The sequence below is a fragment of the Syngnathus scovelli genome, chromosome 5 (genome assembly GCF_024217435.2).
Source record: "Syngnathus scovelli strain Florida chromosome 5, RoL_Ssco_1.2, whole genome shotgun sequence".
NCBI lineage: Eukaryota > Metazoa > Chordata > Actinopteri > Syngnathiformes > Syngnathidae > Syngnathus > Syngnathus scovelli.
Window position 1 is genome coordinate 433,970 of NC_090851.1, and position 21,537 is coordinate 455,506.

Genomic DNA, 21,537 nt, shown 5'->3' on the forward strand with positions numbered 1-21,537 from the left:
GGATTTCTTGGCTTGAGGTTCCGTTATGGTACGAGTGTAGGGTTTCAAGTCAGAGTTTGGATTTGACAATGAAAACAAGCTCTAGAAATGTCACGATGCTCTTTTTTTTATTATTGTCAACATTTAAAACATTCAAAATAGTCAAAACAGCATCGATTAAAATGCATTAAAAAAGATCAAATACATTTTTCTGCTTGATGCATACAAATGAGGACGGCTGACCAACTAAAGCGACTGAAATGTTAGACGAAACACTTGTCATTCAAGTTGAAATTGTAGTGTCGCCGGCCGCCAGCAGGGCGCGCGCTAAGGTTTAAAATGGAAGATTGTGGCAGTAGCAACGCAGCAACCTAACTAATGTAGAAAAATAGATTTAAGGCATCCAGGCAGTGTGTGCGTGCGTGCGCGCGCGGGCGCGCGGACTCAATTAAGAATAACCAACATGAATGATAAATAAGTTCATTAGGATTTGTGAATTTGAAGGAGCCACCGGCACACATTATCCCGCCCCATCCTGATAAAAAGGAGTTGCTTGCAATACTTAAACAAAAAATACAATAATACAAGTTTTTCCTGTCATTTAAGTATGTACCTGTTCATAGAAGAAAGTTTTCAAAATACTGTACAACAATTATTGTAACGTCTCGCAAAAGCAAAACTAACAGTTTAGATGTTTGTGGGATTTTTTTCCAATTGTGCAAATGTGTTTGCCAGTATTTTATGACTTTTTATTCAAACAATTAAACGTTGTATTCTTTTTTGCCACATATAACTATTCTTGTAATATTACACCGTTATTCTCATATTTGGAATTATTCTTGTGGCATTTTTCCTGCTAAGAGCCTGCCTGACCTGTTCAAGAAAATATGACCTTCCTCCCCAAATTATAGGCAAGATAGTCCGTTTTTTTTTTTGTAACATTACAACTACTTGCATGATTACATTATTCTTATTTTTTGTCATTACTTTTAGATGGAATTTGAGAAAATCCTCTCTTCCTCAAAATATGACTTTTATTTTGCAAATTCAGTACTATTTTCTATACAGTAATTGTTTATTGTTTTATCAGAGTAATATTTGTTCTAAAGAATTACACATTTAATTTTTACAAAACAATTCTTCAATCGTGAACTGTTCTTTGAACATTGCGACTTTATTCTTGAAAAATGTTATTTTACCCTAATATCCTGACTTATTTTTTGCAAAACTACAATTTATCGTTTCATATTTTGTACTTGTTCCTTGGAAAAGGATGACTGAAGGTTTGCTCTTGTCATAATATTCCAACTCATTTTTCAGCGTTTCCTCAACAAAAACATTCTCATATTTTTGTGACTATTATTAAAAAAAATATTTACTCAAGAATGGTACTTTTTTTTTTTTGGAGTCTCAAACTTGGACTTCCTTTGGCACTCGCCACCACAGCGCCCCTTGCTGCTCGGAGTCACAACCTGCATGTTGGATCCCTACCGGACATTGCAAGTCAGCAGCTTGCTTTTTGTTCCTTCTGTGGGTCCAGGGTTAAACAAAAAAAAAAAAAAAAAAAGGACCCTCGGCGTCACTGGCGTCAGAGGGCGAAGAAGAGGATGAGGACAACGATCATGATGGCCACCAGCACGGCGATAGCGCACCACTGACGCCGACCTGCCCAACAACACAAGAAGCAGTCAAAATGTGCGAGCGCACGGGCACATGCGTGTGTGTGTGTGCACGTTACGTACTACTGGTCATATGTGAGACCTTCTCCATTTTTTTGAGCACCGAGTCCATACGTGACGATGTCTGGTCCATCTCGTCCGCAAAGTCCCCCAACATGCTAGAGGTGGGGGAGAGGGGAGAAATAAAAAATAAAAAAACACTAAGCGGGTCGGTTCATTTCCGTATAATTGCATCATGGGCAAGGGGGGGGACTCACATGGCCTGCTCGTCCAGTTCGTCGCCGATGCGTCCCGACATGTCTTTGAGGACCCGGATGCTTCCGGACACAAGCTCCAGATGATCGTCCTGCTCCTGCATGATCAGCTACACGCACGCACACATCTCTCAGCCAAGATTTTTTGCCTTGCAAAATGATTCCATATGAACTTTTTTCTGTGGTTGTTCTTGATTCTACCAGAATGACTGTTGAATGATTCCAATTTCCTCTTTGAAAATAAAAACAACAATATCTTCACATTGCTCTCATCCTATTGTTGTTGTTGTTCCTCAATCATCTGCATGCATTACCTGCTGTTGTTCCTGCTGCTCTTGGATGTATCTGGAATTGGCGGACACCAGGTGGGCATCCAGTTGCATCGAGCGGTCCGCTGAAGCCGGTGGCGCCTGAAACGACATGAATCAATCATCATCATTTGCGTGTGTCATGTGGGGTTCACGGTGGTGTGTCCAACCTGCTTGTTTTTTTTCTCTGCCTGAGCCACAGCAGATGGACTTGACAACTGATCCTTCATCTCCTGCTCACAAAAAATAATCCGTATGAATAAAAAATAATCATATACATGTGCGTGTGTGTGTGTGTGTGTGTGTGAGAGAGAGAGAGAGAGAGTGTGTGTGTGTTGACTTGACCTGCACAGACTTCCTGGTCCTCTCCACAAAGTCTCTCCGCTCCTGAAGCTCTTCGTGGCCCAGGCGGAACTTTCCCGGGTTTGACTCCACGATACCTGAACCGCATGCTCAGGACGTAAACAAGCATCTACATACTTGATATTGGGAGCCTTTCTCGCAATATTGCCCAAAAATGGTTTGTGCTCTGAGTTGTCTACCCATATTCCAACTTTCTTACAAAGTCTTTGTTCAAATTGCCATAATACCACAACGTTTGCTCCCAAATTTTCAACTTGATTCTCTTAAAACAGATCTAGTTACCTCATGATGCGAGTGGTTTCTGCCAAATTAGGACTCTTGGCAATGACTCACAGTTATTGACACAGGCTTTAGGGGCTGACTAATTCCTGGAAGAGAACAGAGCTGGCGTTTGTTTGGCAAACACACGTGATGCCGGTTCCAGAGGATACTGATGGTCTCGCTCAGGTCCTCCAGGTCCCAGTCGATGGCCCGCAGGCAGTTGCGCAACTCGTTTGTGCTCCAGTCCAGCTCATCGCGACTCACCTGCGCAAATAATAATAATGATAAAAATATGTTGTTTATCGAAGAGCATGAATGACGGTCTTACCTGAGTTCCATCCTGCAGAAGCTCCTCCCACCGATCAAACAGGCTACGTGCACGAGCCGTAGCCTTCTGCACCTCCCTGCACACAAACATGTTGTGAGTCCAACATGTCACTTGCATAGACCATTTTTTACCATCTACGTATTTGTATTTGGAAAACAAACAAACAAACAAACAAACACACAAGCTAACTTCGCAGCCTCTCGTTAAGCGACCCGCTTCAAAACACAGTTCTAAAGGTCCACAAATAACACAGCAGGTGAAACAAAAGCCAAGAATTGTAGGCGGAACTGACTTTTGTTTGCTCAACGTCAACAGAAAAAGACCAAGACCGAAAATCACTGCATGAATTGGACGATAACGTCGAAGGCTTGTCAGCCACCGCTCAGCGTTCAGCCATTTCCGCTGGGCCCACCGAGTTACACATATGTCCAATGTGTATTCCCTGAGTGGCTTTGCTGAGTTTTAAATGGGCTTTTATTACGTTTTCTCACCCTTTCACCACGAAAAACGGGTCCTCCAGCGACATGCTGTTACTTCCGGGTGCGTCACGCTGCCGCGCAAGCGCACTGGGCCGTGCTTCGTTGAGCAGCGAGAGAGACAGACAGACAGACAGACAGACAGACAGACAGACAGACAGACAGACAGACAGACAGACAGACAGACAGACAGACAGACAGACAGACAGACAGCGAGAGAGCGAGAGAGCGAGAAAACATAAAATAGCAAGAATATAATGACACGGAAAAAATAGATAAAAAAAATATGCCAGAAAATAGAAAATTGACAAGATGTTTTAAAATAACAATTTATAATCAATAACAAAGCCATCGTACTTGATGTAAAAAATACAAATGCCGTGGATAATATATATAATATATTATACGTCCCCAGTCTAAAAAGCAGAAAGCTTGTGTGTCAAATTAATTTCAGCTTGAAAAAAAAAAAAAAAATATGGACGCGGGCCACACAAAGTGTGTTTTTATCCCTGACAACTGAAGGCGTGAACGCTGATTCATTCCTCGCACAGAAATGTTCTTGTTGCTACAAGCCGGACAACATTTGAGCTGCTTTGTTTGCCTTCCTACTTTTGTGCCACCGAAGCAAAGTCAAACACAACACTGCCAAAGACACTCCAAAAAAAGTGAGAAAAAGGTGCCCAAAGCGAGGACGTAATGTGGAGCACCATATAAATAGAGCCGGTGATCCTTTCCCTCACAGTGTCTCCAAGTGCTCCTTGTATGGATGACCTACTTTGCGGTGTGAGGGAGCAGCAGCAACATCACACGGCTTGGTAAGCTGCTTTACACACAGTGCACTTACACAAAACCAAAACCATTCTTTGACGGCGACCAAAAAGGTCAACTGGAGCCGCTCAACGACGCACTTGACATTGAAATAAGAACAATCAAGCGCAGTTTCAAGTCATTGTTACCAAGTATTCCAGAAGTACACCGTTGTACTCGGTGAACTTGTGTTTTTATACAGCCAAGAACACACACAAACATTCCTTGCCAACCATTTGGCCTCAGGCGGAGGCATTGCAACTACACACACAAACACACGCACACACACACACACGCACACGCGCACACACACACTCACGCACACGGCGTCACCATAGTGACCAGTCGGGCGCCAACACCAAGCGAGGTCACGGCGCCTTTTTTTCTGGTAAGCTAACGAGCGCTTATCGCCGTTCAAATGTAAGAATCGTGCTGGCCGATACAGATTGTCAGCATTCCAAAACAAAATGTGTCTTGTTTATTTCAAAACAAGTTGGAAGGGCGGAATTCCGTGGAAAATGAATCCAGCTATTTATGCCATGGATTAGCAACAGACATAACAAATTGAATGGCAACATGATGATCCAATCCTCACCGGCACCTCTGCCGACCCGAGGCACCGGGCAGGAGCTCAATAACAAATTAAGGCAAACAAATAATGGCACTAAAACGCTACGGAAAAGAAAGCGACTGGCAATACAATTGTGAGATGGAAAAATAGCATTGTATGAAAAAATAATTAGTGCCTGTGAATACAAAAATGATTGCCTTGGCAACAAGGACAAAAAAAGCATTTAGTAAGTTATTGAAAAGATACAATAGCTTCAAATCTAAAAGTAATGAATGAAATGATATCATTTGTTCGGTCGTGACTCCAGAGGTTATTGGGTGCTACAATCATAGCATGAAAGTACAAAATAGCTGGGCATTCGGTGACAGTATGAATGCTATGGGTGAGTTTACATAACACGTGTTGCCTGGCGTGCATTAGCGTGTCTATTTTTGCAGCTGTGTGGCTGAATAGCACACATACCAAAATGCCCAAAATGCAGGGATGCAGCAGCAGCAGCACGCACACAGATGGCAAGAGTTTGAATCGTCGATACTCTTGTTTGCTTTGTTCGGGTTAAAAAACAACAACAACATTTTGACTCAAAAGGTAAACAATATTTAAGGCTTAAATATTCAGGTTTGGACTTTTTTCACTTTTCCTGAAAAAGCGCATTTAAAAATCAACTGCAGTTGTAACAATGATCATTTCCGACGGACCGTGAAGGCGTCGTGACATGACGTGTCTTTTGACCCGCTGCCCGGTAACCTTGGTAACCTGGCTAACCTTGTTTACACCGGCCGCCGCCCCATATATGGTGTTCTGGTGACGTCACTACAGCTGGTGAGGGAGAAGGGGGGGCGGAGTAATGACGTTCTGCTTTTCCACTGCGCGTATTTCCCCCTCCCTCCACAGCCACCGCGGGATTTTACAACCGGATAGGCCTTATATGGCGGGGGAGTGACGTAGTGAGTCACACGTATGTATGTATATGGTGCGCGCGCACGAGAGAAAGAAACTCCGGTGAAATTTGAGACGTTTCTTTTTTTTTTTTTTTTTTTTCCTCTCACTTCCTCACCCACACGCGAATTCTATGAGCTGTCCCGAGTTACCAGAAGATAAACATGTGACATCATTCGGCGAAACTCATAAAGTCATGTAAAAAATATTCCACGTCAGTCTCCATTATCTAGTTATTGTGTGAAAACGGCTTTGAATAAATGATTAAATACGTAATTCTTTGACACGTCATCTAATTATCACGACTCAATCTAAGACAACTCTTTTGCTTTTACATTTCAATAAGCTTCAGAGACGTTTGTGAAGCGCGCAATGCGGAAGAGAAACTAAAAGTCGAGAAGGGTGAGAAGAAAACGGGCTAGACGGAACAGATGGCGCGTGCGCGCGCGCGCGCGAGTGTATTGCGTGCGCGTGTGTGGCAGGTGTGGGCGGTGCCTGGTTTGTCACTGGCTGAGGAATTCGGCGTGACGTCAGAGAGTAGATAAATGGCCTCCCTGCCTCTCACGCACAATTCTACGCGCGGCAGCGAACGTAGAGACAGACACTCAGCGTCGCAAAGGAAAGCGTCCCGTCCCGAACCGAGACCGAAACTTTTTAAACTCCCCATTTTGTTGTATTTTAGAATTTGCTTTCTAAATCGTCAGTCCGCTTCGTGACAAGACGGACGTAAGATCTCGAAACAATGAGTGACACCACAACAACGGACACAACAATGGAAGTGAACGCGGAGGCCCGGCGGATTCTGGCCGTGTCCATAAGCAAGTTGTACGCGTCCCGGAGCCAGCGAGGCGGACTGAGACTTCACCGGAGCCTCCTGCTCTCTCTGGTCATGCGCTCCGCCCGGGACATTTACCACTCATCGGCGCCTCCGGCCGAGCCCATGGAGACGAGCCCCGGAGAGCCGGCTGAGCTCGACCTGGAGTCGGGACTCCAGGCGGACGAGCCCCCCGCCGAGTTGAGCTCGACGGCAGGGGGAGGTGCGCAGCAGGAGGTCGAGGGGGAGGAGGAAGAGCCCACCGAGGACAAAGAGAACCGGAGCCCGAACAGGCGCTCCAGGAAGCGGCGGGGGAAGACTTCAGTGGCGCCCCACTTCCTCCCCAGTAAGAGGGCGAGGCTGGAGCCCGGGGAGGAGCGGCACGCCGCGCCGCCGCCACCGCTACCGACCAGCTGCCGAATGGGCCCCGCCGAGTCCCTCATGTCGTTCTCCCTGAACCGGGTTGTACCGGCTTGCTGAGAGGGCGCGCGCGACACGGAGGCTCCACAGGACTTGGAGCGCTGTTTCCGCCTGCATACTTGGAAGAAGGGGCCTGGAGGCCACATCGACTGTCCCGGGACGGGAATGTTCCCTAGCGGACACGAATGGGGCCCTGCGAGGAGGATCTTGGGTCCGGATCGAACGAGCGACCCAATAGACCGACTCTCCAGCTGAGTCACACGCCGTGGACCGTTCACGAGCCAGGACAAATACGCGCAGTGACTCCTAGCGGACGGACGGACGGACGGAGTAAGTGAGGTGTTTACCCGACACACTCGCGCAAGCGCGAGCACGAGCACGCCACACCGAGCCGCGCCGCGCCGCGCCACCCCGCTGTGTGGACTGACGACGGACGACACGGTGCTACCAAAACAAAAAGAAGAGGCTGTTTGGCATCGACTTTTTGTGTATTCCATGAATGTGAAAATGACGTCATCTACCTCACATATGTAAGGCTGCTTTCTTTGGTGATGTTAATAATAAATGAGTTGAAATAAGCGCCTCTCTGCTAGTTATTGTTGTCCAGACAGGATGTTGGCTATGTGGGTCAATCCTCAAGCATGTCTGCCGCCAGACGGCCTTCTCTAATCGCACACGCACGCAGTCACATCACTCACTTCCTGTAGATTACAACAGAATTATGAATCACATCCTGCCGGCGTGATCCCACAACCCACACACCAGCAAGCCACTTCATTTGGTACACCTTCTCATCAAAGCCAATGCAAAATGAGGCACGTTTCTATTCTCTGGTGGAGGATGCTCAATAACATGGAAGACAAAATCAACATATTTGACTGTATATTACTTCAAATCAATATAGTCATGCTTCATGCTTGGACACTGAAGAAAAAAGATTCCCCCTCATTTGGCCATGAAAATTGCGCCCGCTCACACTGTCAAAAGTGACAACTATGACCTTTGACTGTACACTTAACCACGCCTGTTGTATATATATATTTAAAAAAAAAAAACTGCTCACCACGTGACGTGTATCAAAGATGCGCGAGCGCGCGCTCGCTCGCTCACCAGGCGCCGCGGTGACGTCCGGCGGATGCTAAAAATAGAATAGCAGGAAGGAAGGAAGGAAGCTGAAGCTGAGTCGGCTCGAAGATGAACAACAGCATCTCGCTGAATTTTCCATCAGCAAAGGAGAAAAACATTCTGAGTTGGTGAGGGGGCATCTAGCATCGTCTTGGTCGTGATAACAAAATCAATCCTGCATGCATGTTGTTTCCAAGACGCATTCTTGAGGGATGCCACTCGATTGCAATGTCCATGCCAAAACAGTGCATCGAAACAACAGTCAATCATGAATAGAGGTCATTTGCTCTTATTATTATTATTATTATTATTATTATTTAACTACCGGATCACATTTGAGACATCATGAAGTAGCTGTTGAGAGCAGAAGGGCATGTGATGTACAGGAAGTGAGTGTGTTTGCCTGGACAGGGCAGGAAGGAGCCGATACAATGAATGTGAACGAGCAAGTGTGTTTTTGCGTGAGGCAGGAAGTGATGCGTTGTTGCAGCAGAACGTGTGGGAGGGAGGGAGGGAGGCAGCGGTCTATTTTGGGCCCTGAGTGTGGATGCGTGAGGAGGAGGTGGGCGACGGACAGACACATGTGAACAGGATGGATGGATGGATGGATGGATGGATGGATGGATGGATGGATGGATGGATGGATGGATGGATGGATGGATGGATGGATGGATGGATGGATGGATGGATGGATGGATGGATGGATGGATGGATGGATGGATGGATGGATGGATGGATGGATGGATGGATGGATGGATGGATGGATGGATGGATGGATGGATGGATGGATGGATGGATGGATGGATGGATGGATGGATGGATGGATGGATGGATGGATGGATGGATGGATGGATGGATGGATGGATGGATGGATGGATGGATGGATGGATGGATGGATGGATGGATGGATGGATGGATGGATGGATGGATGGATGGATGGATGGATGGATGGATGGATGGATGGATGGAGTGGGAGGAAGAAACGGCCAATAAAACGTGACGTAAGAGGCAGGGGGCGAGACCGTGCGTTTCGCTGGGAACGTTGGTGACGTCGCAGATGAGGAGAGGAGGGGGAGGAAGATGAAGGTGCAGCTGATGACGAGAGCGAAGACACCGAAGCGCAGTGCACCTTCGCTCCCAAGATGAATTGCCACGCTTGAGCGTTTACAATTCACGTCGACTGGCGGCGATGACGTCATGAGGATGCAAACAACAACAACGACAGCTTAGTTTGTGGCCATTCGGTCCAAATGAAAACATACTGTTCAAACTTGCTGGTTATATTTATGTCCAGAGATTTGGTGCAGCATGAAAGAACATGGCATTGTTTTGAGAACGTCTTTGCTGTCCAAATATGACCTCTGCCGAGGAACTTCTTTTTTCTTATTGTTAGTTTGCAGAATGATACCAAAGCTACTTGATGGCGTTTTGGTGAAGCTGAGTCAAAGAGCGTATCCAGAATCTCACCCGTCTCCAAAATTAAGCATACATTCATATATTTTAGAAAGCCTCACAATGAATGTTCGTACATACGTAACAAGTTGAAAATTTGCCAGTAAATAACTAAAAGTGAACTGATAACATTTGCAAATTTCGGCTTAGAGTTCATCTATAGATACATATGTGTACTATATTTCTGAACAGAAAGGAGTTTGCCGGGATGGAGTCGAGTCATGCGATGACAGGAAGGAGCAGAAGCGGGCCTGGTACGATGCAATCGCTCTGCTTTTATTCAGCGTCGTTAGGAAGAGTCACGTTTGGAAATTACACAATGCACTGCGGGTAGAAACAGCACAGAAAGATCCACAACCCAAAGAGAAAAGATGGCGAGCCGACGGACCGACGGACGGACGGGGAGAAAAAAAAATAATTAAGGAGAGACAGAGCACAGGAGAAAAGAAGAAGGGATTTCATTAGCCAGGAACAAAACATCACCAGATTCAAGTTCAGGCAGCTGCTCACACTCCATATTTTTGTTTTTTCCCTATTTTATTGTTCACGTGTTCCATGGCATGAAGTAACAATCATTCTTTGAGCTCATTACCAATAGCAGTTTTTTGGTGGTTCTTTTTTATTTATTTAGATTGTTTGGGTCCATTTTAAAAAATATTTTTCTTGACTTTTTGTTTTTAAAAATAGAAGGAAATAAAGAAAGACGTTGCTCTTAAAAACATCTATGTATATATTTATTTTTACATATATATCGTTTTTCTTCATATACAGTATATATATATATATATATATATATATTATTAATAATTCCTGAAGTTTACCCCACAAAGTGGCATGCACGTCGACATGCAAAATCTGTAATCAATTACATACGATCTCTTTTTCACTTCAAATTGCCATGAATGTTTTTTTTTCTCTCTATTTTTCGAATCCCCTACTTGCTGAGTAAGTTTCTATTTTGGCACTGGCTCAGGTTCTACTGCGTCCAGTAGTTGCTGTGGTGATGGAATGGAAGGATAAAAGAAAGGAATGATGGATGGATGGATGGATGGATGGATGGATGGATGGATGGATGGATGGATGGATGGATGGATGGATGGATGGATGGATGGATGGATGGATGGATGGATGGATGGATGGATGGATGGATGGAATTGTGGGGAGATGGACACAAGTTGCTTCTTGCCTTTGTCATTTTAAGTTCAAACATTAGGCTCAACTAAATGTCAATTTAAGCCCTCCTTTTATGTTGCTCTGGGTCAAATGGGCCTATTCTCAAGTTTAACCCACCCACATTTTTATGATAAATGTTTAAAAAAATGCCGCCCTCGATTGCGTTGTGGGTCAAATTGCCTAATTACATTTATAAATCTATAATCGACGTCTTTTATATATATATATATATATATATATATATATATATATATATATATATATATATATATATATATATATATATATATATATATATATATATATATATATATATATATATATATATATATATATATATATTTATTTATTTTTTTTTTAAAGTTGTGAACGCGGATGTAGTACCTCAATGCAAACCTAAAAAAATGCCCCAAATTGCTTTTGTTTCTTTGTACGGTCAAGCATTGCCATTTTTGCCTTAAGAGGATGTGATCTGTAATTTGTTCCAATCTAAAATGAAAGAAAAAAGAAGCAACCAACAATCAGAGCTGTGCAGTTGCCATGGTGACACAAGGAGCCATACTGGCGCAAGTGTCAAATATTGCGTGGGAGGTCTCTCACACTGCAGCTAAAGACCACCCTCGTGTGGCTAAGAAGAATATTGCAAGTTTTTTTTAATTGGATGAGAAGCAAGACGAGGCAGAGACGTCATTGATCTCCATTGACAAACTTTTATGCTTCAAATTGTACAGGACAATTTGCAGAGTCGGCGTCGACAATGGGGATGGATGTGGTAGACGGGAGTAAGGGGGGGGGGGGGGGGCGGCTTGTAAATTGAGGACACACGCACGCATACAACTTTTGAACCTCAAAGTGCGGCTTATTTTAGTGCCTTATTATAGGCTGGAAAGAGTTACTGCTTTTGTCTGGGGTTCTTTTTTTAAAAGAAAAACAAATCGGAAATAAATAAATAAAATCAAATTGGAAAAAGTGATCAAATAAAAAGTTCCCGAATAATCTTTAATCATAATATTACACTTTTATTTGCTACAGTATAATCAAAGAAATCTATGAATATATTTAAAAATAAATTGAAAATATTGTAAAATACATTTCCCAATAACAACCAATCCAATATAAATTATATTATATGGCCTTTGGGTAATGCTGCTCTGCTTTTTAATACTGTCCCTTCTATATGATTTTGATCATTTTTTTCTTTTGAATAACACATCACAAACAGCTGCTTAAATATGACAGAAACACACACACGCACGCACGCACACACACACACACACAGTGAATCCCCATGTGGCCGTGATGTCACTGTGACGCGCTGATGACATGGCAGTGGTGATAACGATAAAGACGTGTGATGACATCGGGCGGTGATGGTGGAGGTGGTGACGACTCGGGCATGACCGATACGGATTTGTTGACAACGATGCCAATTGGTATTTGGTGCAATACAATTCCGATTGCCAATTAATTTACAAAACACTAAATGACTAAAACAATGTCTTTTTGGTCCTTTGACAAAGATACAAATTTTAGGCTGAATACGTGACTGTTTTACAATACTTGTTGAGTATTTGTTAAACTTTGCTATAATAAATTTGTTCAAAGTTGGCAAAAAGCTGGCTGATGATATGTGGATTGATTTTTTTTAAATTGAAGTATGTTGTAATGTGTTGAGGCAAAACATTTGGAACAAATTGTCTGATTTTTCCTAGTGATGACATCATGGTGGCGATGACATCATTGTACGTGATGCCTTTTGTGTGAAATGACTGCTGACCCCTCCCTCCCCTAACGGCCTGGAACATGGGACGCTTCCCTAACCCTGATAACCCCGCCCCCTCACACGCGCATGCCCACATCCGGCGGCGTACACTGGGGGGGGGGGGGTTGAGCTACATAAGCATGACTTTTGGCAGCACTTCAACTGTACAAGAAATTCCAAGTGATGTTTTGCAGAGAGCCCTTAAGTTGCGCGTTTGAGCACAGACACCGCTGACCCGCCGCCACGCCACGCCACGCCACGCATGCTAAACCTGATTACCGCAACGCAAACAACAAAGGCGACGCTTGCAGAAGGGCTTCTCAAACTTCTCCCGTGACCCCCGAGATGAGTGTGTAGAAATGAAGAGAGGAGCTTCTACGTATCAGAAAGGCCATCATTAGAAAGCTGTGTGCGGGGGCATCAATCACATGCTCGTGGAGTTTTGTGGGGGATAAGGTAACCCTTGCAATTTTGATTGGGGGGGGGGGGCTCAAATTCACGGGGTGATACCACCGCCCTGGACACCTCCACTTGTGGCTTCCATTTTGAGTGATGGCTGGGAGCGAGTGGGACTTTTGGGTGTTCTGGACCTTTATGAATGCACCACGGAGGGGGTGGGATGGGTGGCAGATGACTCATGAGACTCAGATACAGAAGGCACTGCGGAAGGCTCTGTCGGGGTCCAGGATTCTGGGGGAAGTTACTGCAAACAGACAGACTTGTGCCCTTTTCACTTGCTGCCAAACCGCAGCAGAATTCTAGCAGAAGCCTGTGCTCTACTTGGAGACAACAAGACGAAGCGGGAGGCGGCGACAGATGCGGGTGCTCTCGCAAGTGACGTCACCCGTTCTGTCAGGGATGCGGGTTTTACGGTCCCTGCGGAAACTGTACGGATGATGCTCATGAGGTCTGCATAGAGTCAAAAGACGTGGACCGCGGGTCTGGGGAGAGATCTAAGATCTGCAAGAGTGCAAGTTTAAGAGCGGCAACCGAGAGCTCTGGAGAACTACGGCTACAGTTATGAGTCGGGAGATCGTCTGTCGAATATCCCTTACAAATCGGGACCAAAAGAAGGCCATCCGGCTGACACCTTGTCCAAGGTTAGTCTGAATAAAAGCCGAGCGGCGACCGAAGCAGGGTGCTGAATCCTGACGCCCGTTTTTGGCAGAGGGGGACTCGGCTGCGCTACAACCTCGCAAGGTACCTGGTACCTAGTCCGGACCTGAGAGGAGGGCTTGAGCTGAGGAGGTCACCGTTGGCACAGAAGGGACCAGAGGTGGTCGACGCCTCCTCAAAGGGCGAGGGACCAAAGCGGGCAGTTGTGCTGCTCAGTTGGCCGACAACGCTACAAAAAGGGTGCCTGCGCGAGCCTCATCCTTCGAGCCATCCTTTTTTTGTGTCTTTGGGTGTCGGTGGGATGAGAATCAAAAGAAGTCCCTGACCTCCACCGAGCCGGCCTGAAACCTTACCGCCCGGGCGGGGACTCGGGCTCGTCAGCGTAAGGCAGGGGTGTCCAAACTCTGTCTGTCTGTCTGTTTGTTGGTGGCCCTCATCTCATACAAAACCCACAATTGTTGCTGAAAGTGTCTTTCCTGCACCGAGCGGCAAGGCAGGAGAAGCGCAAGAAGAAATTCTTTCCCGCCGTCGCTTTCTTTCAATCAGGCATCACTAAAATGGCAAGAAAGTGTCAATTGGCCGTGCCCCGAGGACTCAAGACAATTCTGATGCGGCAATAAATGACTTGCGTTTTGACCCAGGTTGCTGGCTCTGAATGCTGAAAATGCTGAGTACAGGGGCGGCTTGAGTCTCGTGTGATATAGGGCTGCTAAGCAGCCAAAAATCCAGACAAAAGCCTTGAAGGTTTGAGCCGTCAGCAGGCAGTTTTATGACGGACGACACATACGTACCTACTTACAATGATGCACGGGTTCGGTGTGTGTGCATTTTTCGGCCTTGGAGGAAAAAGTTTGGACACCCCTGGCTTCAAGGATGGAAACAAGACATACTCAAAGGGATAACAAACATGGCAACGAGTCTACAGCAACAGCGCTAACAATCATCGACATCATTGGCATTCTGCATGGACATTTTTATCAAGACTATCATCATGAACAATACTAAATAGCGGGCGGTAGGTAGAAGCTCGCTTCCCGCTGCTCTGTCTCTCTCGTGGTGAAGCCTTCCAAATCCCAGGCGCCCAACCGTCAAAGAGAGACAGGCTTAGAGAGACGAGAGCTTCTTTTTGGAAACAAAATGCAAAGTTCCTCCCTCGTAAAGCGCCCCCCCCCCCTTAGGTCCCAAAACATAGGGTTCGCTTTCCTCTCTAGTATGTGTTGAATCAATCATGCAGGTTTCCATCCCAGAAAGGAGCGAACATAAACAGAAGAACCGAGCTTCCAATGTCCAAGAAGAACGAGAAGTAATCAAGAGAAGAAATACTGAAGAAATGAGTCTGTCCTTTTTTTTGGAACTCCTCTGCCCGCCCGCATGATGCCACTTCCTGTCAAGCTATGCTTGAGCTTTTGCATCCCACCACCAGACAGGAAGTGATGTCATACTAGCACAGAGAAAGTCTGTAACCGTAAACAGAGATGATAAAACTCATCGATTATCAGCCAGTGCTGTGATTGGCTGTTTTTTGCAGAATAGGCAGGGCCACCTGGTTCCGTCCTTGGAAAAAAAAAAGTTCAAGACCAAGTGGTTTTACTCCCTTTTTTTCTCCTCATGTAAAAGTTTTGTTCTTGACTATGTGTTGTTGTTTTTTTTTTTTGTTTGTTTGTTTGTTTGTTTTCCTGGAGGCAAAGCTTCTCATGTAAGGATCTGGTTGCGGAGAGAGGGGAAAGGGCCTGGCTTTATGGGAACTCATGTCCTTTCAAAAACGTGAGCGGAAGCAGCAGAGCCCGCTCGGAAAGTTGCCAGAAGCAGACCGGCCAACGAGTCACCTGAAGAAGAAGAAGAAGAAGAAGAAGAAGAAGGATCAGCCAATCGCGACGAGCAGTTTCGGCCTCATAAATCCTGACCGTTAGTCAGGGACCCTTCATTCGAAGCACATGCTCCAAGATTTCCGCCGGCAGTTTGGCTTCCCAGCAAAGGATTCTGGGGAGCGTAGTCCCGGTGGCCTAGGCCCTTTTGGCCGTTTGTCAGTCTACTTGAAGCACCGTGGTCTCTGCCCCGCACTCTGACTCAAAGAGCAGGGACTGAGGGCAAACTCCTCAGGAGGATGTCCAGACCCTCCACCCCACCCCATCAAGTCTACTTATGCAAGGCCAGAACCCTGGAGGAGGCTGTTGTCCTCCTAGCGTTTCCGTCCGAATCCGGTTGCTAGCACCAGTCGTCCTCATCTGTCTCGCTGTAAGGTTCATGCAGGCTTTTGCGGGGTCCGCGGGCATGAGGGGGTCGGTGGTGAGGGTGAGGTGCCCCGTGCGGCCCTCTTCGATGCGGAGAAGGTGAAGACGAGCGGTAGCCATTAGGCACCCGGCGGGGATGCGGGTGAGGGGGCGGTGGAGGGGGCCCGTGGCGGGCAGTCCTGGGCGAGCGGGGGTGCGGATTGCTCGTGTGCGGGTTTGTGTGGGAAAGGCTCTGTTCGTAGGCGGGGGGCTCGTGGTGACGCTCGTACTCGTAGTCGCGCTCGTAGAAGGGCCCGCCCCCTTCCAGAGTCTCCCCCAGCGGAGGTCCGCTCCAGCGGCCTCGGTGCGGGGAGCACGGCGAACCGTGAATGGGTGAGCGGGGCGACCCGTGCCTGGGGGAGCGGGGCGACCCGTGCCTGGACGAGGAGCCCCCGTGGTGGGGAGAGGCTTGCCGGGACGGTGGCCGGTGGTGGTAGCCCCTGTCGTGGTCTGGCGGGGAGAAAGGTCGCGGAGAAGGCGAGCGCAGGCGGCCCGGCCCCGGGGGGCCGTAGCCCGGCTTGCGGACAGCGGGGGAGTAGGTGACGTGAGGACGAGGGACGGCCGGCGTCTGGGGCAGCTGGCGACGGCCTTTCCGCGGCGTGCTGGTCCCCGAAGTCGAGGGGACGGGGCTGCCGCTCACCGAACTACTGCCCTACGGCAAAATGCAAACAAGGAAAATCAAAACGCCGCACCACAACAAGAACAGAGACCAGAGTGGGGAGGTTGGACGGGGCGCGGCGGTAGGTAGATGAGGCGGCTCGATAGCAAGATTGGTAAAAAAACAACGATGAGGCAAATAAGTCACAACAAGAAGCGACGTCATGATGAAGAGATGGAGAAGCAGAAAAAAGTAGAAATTGCCATCCATCCATCCATCCATCCATCCATCCATCCATCCATCCATCCATCCATCCATCCATCCATCCATCCATCCATCCGTCCGTCCATCCATCCGTCCATCCGTCCATCCGTCAGTGGAGGTTGCAGGCTTGTGCTATTAAAACCCTGGAGTGGATCCATTCCTGCGTGTTACCGTGGCCCACCTGTCTGTGGCACCGTCCGTCCGGACCCTCGCTGGGTGAGCGTGACCAGTGTCTTTCGCGGGAGTGTCGGTGGGCTAGGTCGTGTCGATCGTAGCGCTCTTTGTCCACGGAACCGTGGTGATGGTGGTGGTGGTGGTGGTGGTGATGATGGCGCCGGTCCTTGGTCCTGCCCCGGTCCCGCTCCTTGGGAGGCAGGTCGCCTGATTGCGTGGTGGTGCTCAGGTCTGTGCCAAGGCCTGGTGGGGCAGCGAAAACAAACAGTTCATCGACGTAGGCATTGAAGTCCACAAAGTGGACCAAAGCATCTCACCAGTGTCTGCGTCTGTGTATCTGGTGAGGGATCGCTGCGAGGTCCGATGACTTCGGTCCCTGTGTCGGCGCCCCCCGCCGCCGTGACGGCCCTCCTCAGACACCACCCTCTCCAGGGAGTAGTCATCCAGCCGGACCCCTCGGCCCGAGCGTCCGTGAACCAGGCTGGAGGTGGAGCGTTGCATGGGATGGGTGTCTGTGATGGTCTGAAGGACCCGGGACGACGTTGCGGATGTGGAGGAAGACACACAGACGTGAGATGTCTGGATCATTGATCTTCTTTTAGCCTGAGCTGGTGCCAGTACCGCTTGGGGACCAGATCTCTGTTTGGTAAACCCGGTGCTACAGTATGTTACGGTCACCTGCATATGGTGCAGACACCAGTCTGGTTTCTAAGTGCAAAATGGTCAAATTCTTCAGGCCACTGATGTACTTCCGCAAAGAGTCGGTGCTCCTGTGGCCCAGTTTAGCCGGCCGGGCGCAAGTGATAACAACGCCGATGATTTTGCCTCCAGCTCAGCAGGGAAGGGGTTCGAAACCCAATCCCAGTCTTGAAACCCCAATCACGAAGCCTGGATATTGAGACCGAAGCCTGGCTTGAAACACTTTCAAGAAACTCGATTTTTAGAAACCTAAACCCAAATCTGAGATCATATATCGAGCTTCAGACCTTAACTTGAAACCCTTTCCTGTGGAGATCCCAACCCTGACATTCTACAACCTAACCCAAGCTTTAAAATCCAAGCTCGCTGAACCCATGCTTCAATCCCTTCTTTGAAACCCTACCCCCATCTTAATAGCTTAAACAACCCAGACTTGAAAGCCAAATTCAGAATCCTAACCCAAACCTGAATTTAAAAACCCGAACCTTGCGTGAAGCCCCCCCAGCGGGCTGCACCAGATGGGCGGGGCTCACTGCAGGAGGGCCATTCCGCCCGCTTCCAATGTTTTGAACGCAAGACGGGTTGTATTGTATGTCACTGCAGATAAACCAGTCAAACTGTCGTCATTCAATCAAGCAGAATATCATAAGCGTACGTAACAGTCAAACAAAATAGAACAATCAATTGAGGAAAATCACGTCTACGTCATAACGATGAAAACAAACCAAACGTACAACTACTCAAACGAAGAAATGATCGCAATACTCCGTGATGACTGTGAATGGAAAGAAAAACTCAACGGAAAAGAAGTGATGATGAAGATGAAGAAAAGACACCCCTACAGAATACAATTTAAAGGAGTAACACAAATAATTGAGTTGAACATTTGAAGAACAGGTCCCGCCCGCCCTGCTGCAGCTGCAACCCCAACAACATGGCGACGGACGGACGGACGGACGGACGGACGGACGGACGGCGAGCCAAAGAGAGTACATACGCTCAGGTTATTGCCGCGAGGTCGCTGTCTTCTCCGCTGCAGATTGAACAAAGGGGCCGGCCGGCCGCGCACGCAAAGCAAAGCGGTTTGGTGGTCAGGAAGGAGGGAAGAATGGCGGAAGGGAAGCAACACACAAAGAACACGTCGTTGAAGGAAGGAAGGAAGGAAGGAAGCGCAATTTGCGCTTGGCACTTTCTAGCGGCGACCACTCCCCGAGTGGCCAGCAGACAGACACACCAAGGACTGGATGGAAACGAAGCGGGGACAGAGAAGTGTTCCATGGATATGGACAGATAGATGGGTGTTGAGGCAAATATCAGTTCAACCTGTTTTTCATTGCCAAAACATGCAGTTGTTTGCCACCGCCGCCGCCACCTTGTGATTGCAAACAAATTGATGACAAATGGGTCATTTGGAAGTTGCAAAGCCACCTTGCAAAAGCAGGGCCCGACCGATGAGTCGGCCGGCCGATTTCATTGATTGACATTCGTTCTTCTACAATCGGCATTTCCCCCGCATCAAAAAAATAAATAAAAAATACTACGTAAGAAAGAGACCATGACATTAAAAAAAAAAAAAAAATCATATAAAAATCTAATTTATGCAGGATTGAGTGTTCCTTCTGGAAAACGTGGCAAATGGAAAAGACCGGGAGCGGGACAATGGAGGGAGCCGAGTGAATTTCAAGTTTCTCAAAGAGTTGACCATCACCAAGAAGCATTGGCGCAACACTGACAACATTTAAATGATCCTCATATTCAACTCCTTGTCTCTCCAAATAACTGTGAAGTTATTTTTCATATTTATTTATATTTTTGTTTCCAAATGCCTTGCTTGGTCTTGCCTGTAACCTTGTTAAATGTACAATAAAAGACTTTTTGTGTAGAAATAAAGACAGTAAATACAAATAACAGAACTTTAAATTGGAATGAAAAAAATCTTATTCCTATTGATGCAAGGCTGCACTAGTTACAGCGTACATATTTTGTGTGATACCCCTTGGTAAAACATCAACAACCTGCAGAGACTTGCGAGGGTGGGGGTGAGGGTGGGAGGAGTTGGTGGAGGGAGGGAGGGAGGGAGGGAGGGAGGGAGGGAGGGAGGGATGGATGGATGGATGGATGGATGGATGGAGGTGCTCACTTGGTTGTCTGCTGAGAGGCGGGGCATGGAGAGGGTGCGCCCGTGCCCATCCACTGGGTAACAGGGCTCGGTGTCCGAGTACCCGTCCCACCCCATCTCCCGCATCTCTACCGTCTGCAAGGACACAATGAGAGTTGGCGTGACCAGGGGGGAGGGGTGGGTTGGGGGGGGTGGTCGCTCTAGCCAGCGGGCGAGGGCGGCTCATTTCATTGACATCAATGAAATAAAACAAAAACTAGCACACGAGTTACTTCTGAATCCTACAAATGCTACACAACAGAGGGAGGGAGGGAGGGAGGGAGGGACGGGAGTGTGGAAAATCCCGTTTGCGCGCGTGATCCATCAGCACGGCAACGAGTCAGTGCTTTGTACTATGCTAATGTTGCTAACAGTTTGCAGACAAATGCGATACTTTGCTCAGTGGACCGGAGATGCCATTCAACACAAATGGCGCTTATCTCACAAAGCTCGCTCGGGTCTCATTCGAATGCCGCACAAGGAAAAAGCACATTTCCGCTTCGGCCGTAGCGCCGTGCGTTGCCCGGGCAGCGATGCAACGCTGCCGCACTCGTCGTCATACCTGCGGGTTGTGGCGGGTATGGTGGTGGAGGTCGTCAGGGTACGGCCGGTCGGGGCTCCAGTTGCCCGTCTTTTGGAACATCTCCTGGGCTTTGGTGGTCATCCACGACTGGCTCTCGGTCATGGCGCCGCCGCCGCCTTCCGAAGGTCTATAGGGCACAGGGCGACTACGTGAGTTGAAGTGGACGATGGTCAATTCACGCGACCGCTCAGTGAAGTCAATCAGCTAAGAAGCAAGAGATGAGCACCGAATCAGCCAAATATCCATCGGTGCGGCCGCTCATCCAATCGGACGATAATCGAGTCGTACAACAAACGACTCGGGTTAGCGACGGAATTACGGGCTGAGAGTTGAATCGGCAACTTAGGGAGCACTCGAGCCTAGCCGGCCGATTAGCGATTCGTGACCGCTCGATGGGTCCAATCGGCCGATCGTCAAGTCTCGACGAGTGGAATAAACCAACACTCGAGTGGCGCGAGCAGACGATGCGTTGTCCGACTACTCACACGCTGTCGACGTTGTCGGGCTGAGCAGCAGGGAGGCTGTCGAGTCCGGGCCCTCCGAGCCCATCCGTGGCGTCGTTCTCTGGCGGCGGTTCCATTCGCTCAAACATTAACGGCGGTTGGTTCTGTGAGATACACCGCAAGCGGGCTCAATAGGGAAAAAAAAAGAGGCGGTGGGGGGTTCCAAGAGGGGTGGGCTCGAGACACATGGAAAACTCGTGCCCTCGCGAGATGAACCCACACAGGAGCGTCATTCATCCGCACTGAGGACCTGTGGCCGGGTGACCTTTCCCCAGTACGTGGCCGATCTGAGATCAGAAGCCATCCGCCTTGTTTGAATCCTGAAGATCTTTTGCCTCCTGCCTCACTCTACCAGTAGCAAATGATTTTTTGAATAAACCAGAAGAATCAAATCTTGTTATCGGAGGAACATTTGGATTCAGAGGTCTCTGGTCCTTCTCACCTCACATATCATATGGACA

At 47.8% G+C, this 21,537-nt stretch overlaps 3 protein-coding genes across 12 annotated transcripts in view; 1 reads left to right on the plus strand and 2 right to left on the minus strand.

Annotated features, from left to right (window-relative positions):
* Window positions 1–90: 90 nt before the first annotated feature.
* On the minus strand, window positions 91–3,810 carry LOC125969021 (syntaxin-10). The gene is made up of 9 exons (XM_049720683.2): window positions 3,664–3,810; window positions 3,173–3,248; window positions 3,015–3,108; window positions 2,566–2,660; window positions 2,391–2,453; window positions 2,227–2,322; window positions 1,916–2,022; window positions 1,722–1,816; window positions 91–1,644 (listed from the first exon to the last, which is right to left on the minus strand). Exons 1-9 carry the CDS (start codon window positions 3,696–3,698, stop codon window positions 1,568–1,570), a joined length of 738 nt encoding a protein of 245 aa, XP_049576640.1. The 5' UTR covers window positions 3,699–3,810; the 3' UTR covers window positions 91–1,567.
* Window positions 3,811–6,517: 2,707 nt separating this feature from the next.
* On the plus strand, window positions 6,518–7,777 carry ier2b (immediate early response 2b). Its single transcript, XM_049720674.2, has one exon. It carries the CDS (start codon window positions 6,708–6,710, stop codon window positions 7,257–7,259), a length of 552 nt encoding a protein of 183 aa, XP_049576631.1. The 5' UTR covers window positions 6,518–6,707; the 3' UTR covers window positions 7,260–7,777.
* Window positions 7,778–14,565: 6,788 nt separating this feature from the next.
* Window positions 14,566–21,537, minus strand: part of cacna1ab (calcium channel, voltage-dependent, P/Q type, alpha 1A subunit, b) — a 34,123-nt gene continuing 27,151 nt past the window's right edge. For 8 of the 10 annotated variants that reach the window (XM_049720580.2, XM_068650866.1, XM_049720574.2 and 5 more), the window contains exons 41-46: window positions 21,059–21,180; window positions 20,553–20,700; window positions 19,973–20,086; window positions 17,451–17,655; window positions 17,141–17,376; window positions 14,566–16,749 (exon numbers count right to left, since the gene is read on the minus strand). In XM_049720580.2, the coding sequence (XP_049576537.2) occupies window positions 16,033–16,749; window positions 17,141–17,376; window positions 17,451–17,655; window positions 19,973–20,086; window positions 20,553–20,700; window positions 21,059–21,180 (1,542 nt within the window). In that variant the 3' untranslated portion in view covers window positions 14,566–16,032. The remainder of the gene's footprint in view (window positions 16,750–17,140; window positions 17,377–17,450; window positions 17,656–19,972; window positions 20,087–20,552; window positions 20,701–21,058; window positions 21,181–21,537) is intronic. The other 2 variants (XM_049720577.2, XM_049720576.2) reach the window with 2 other exon arrangements.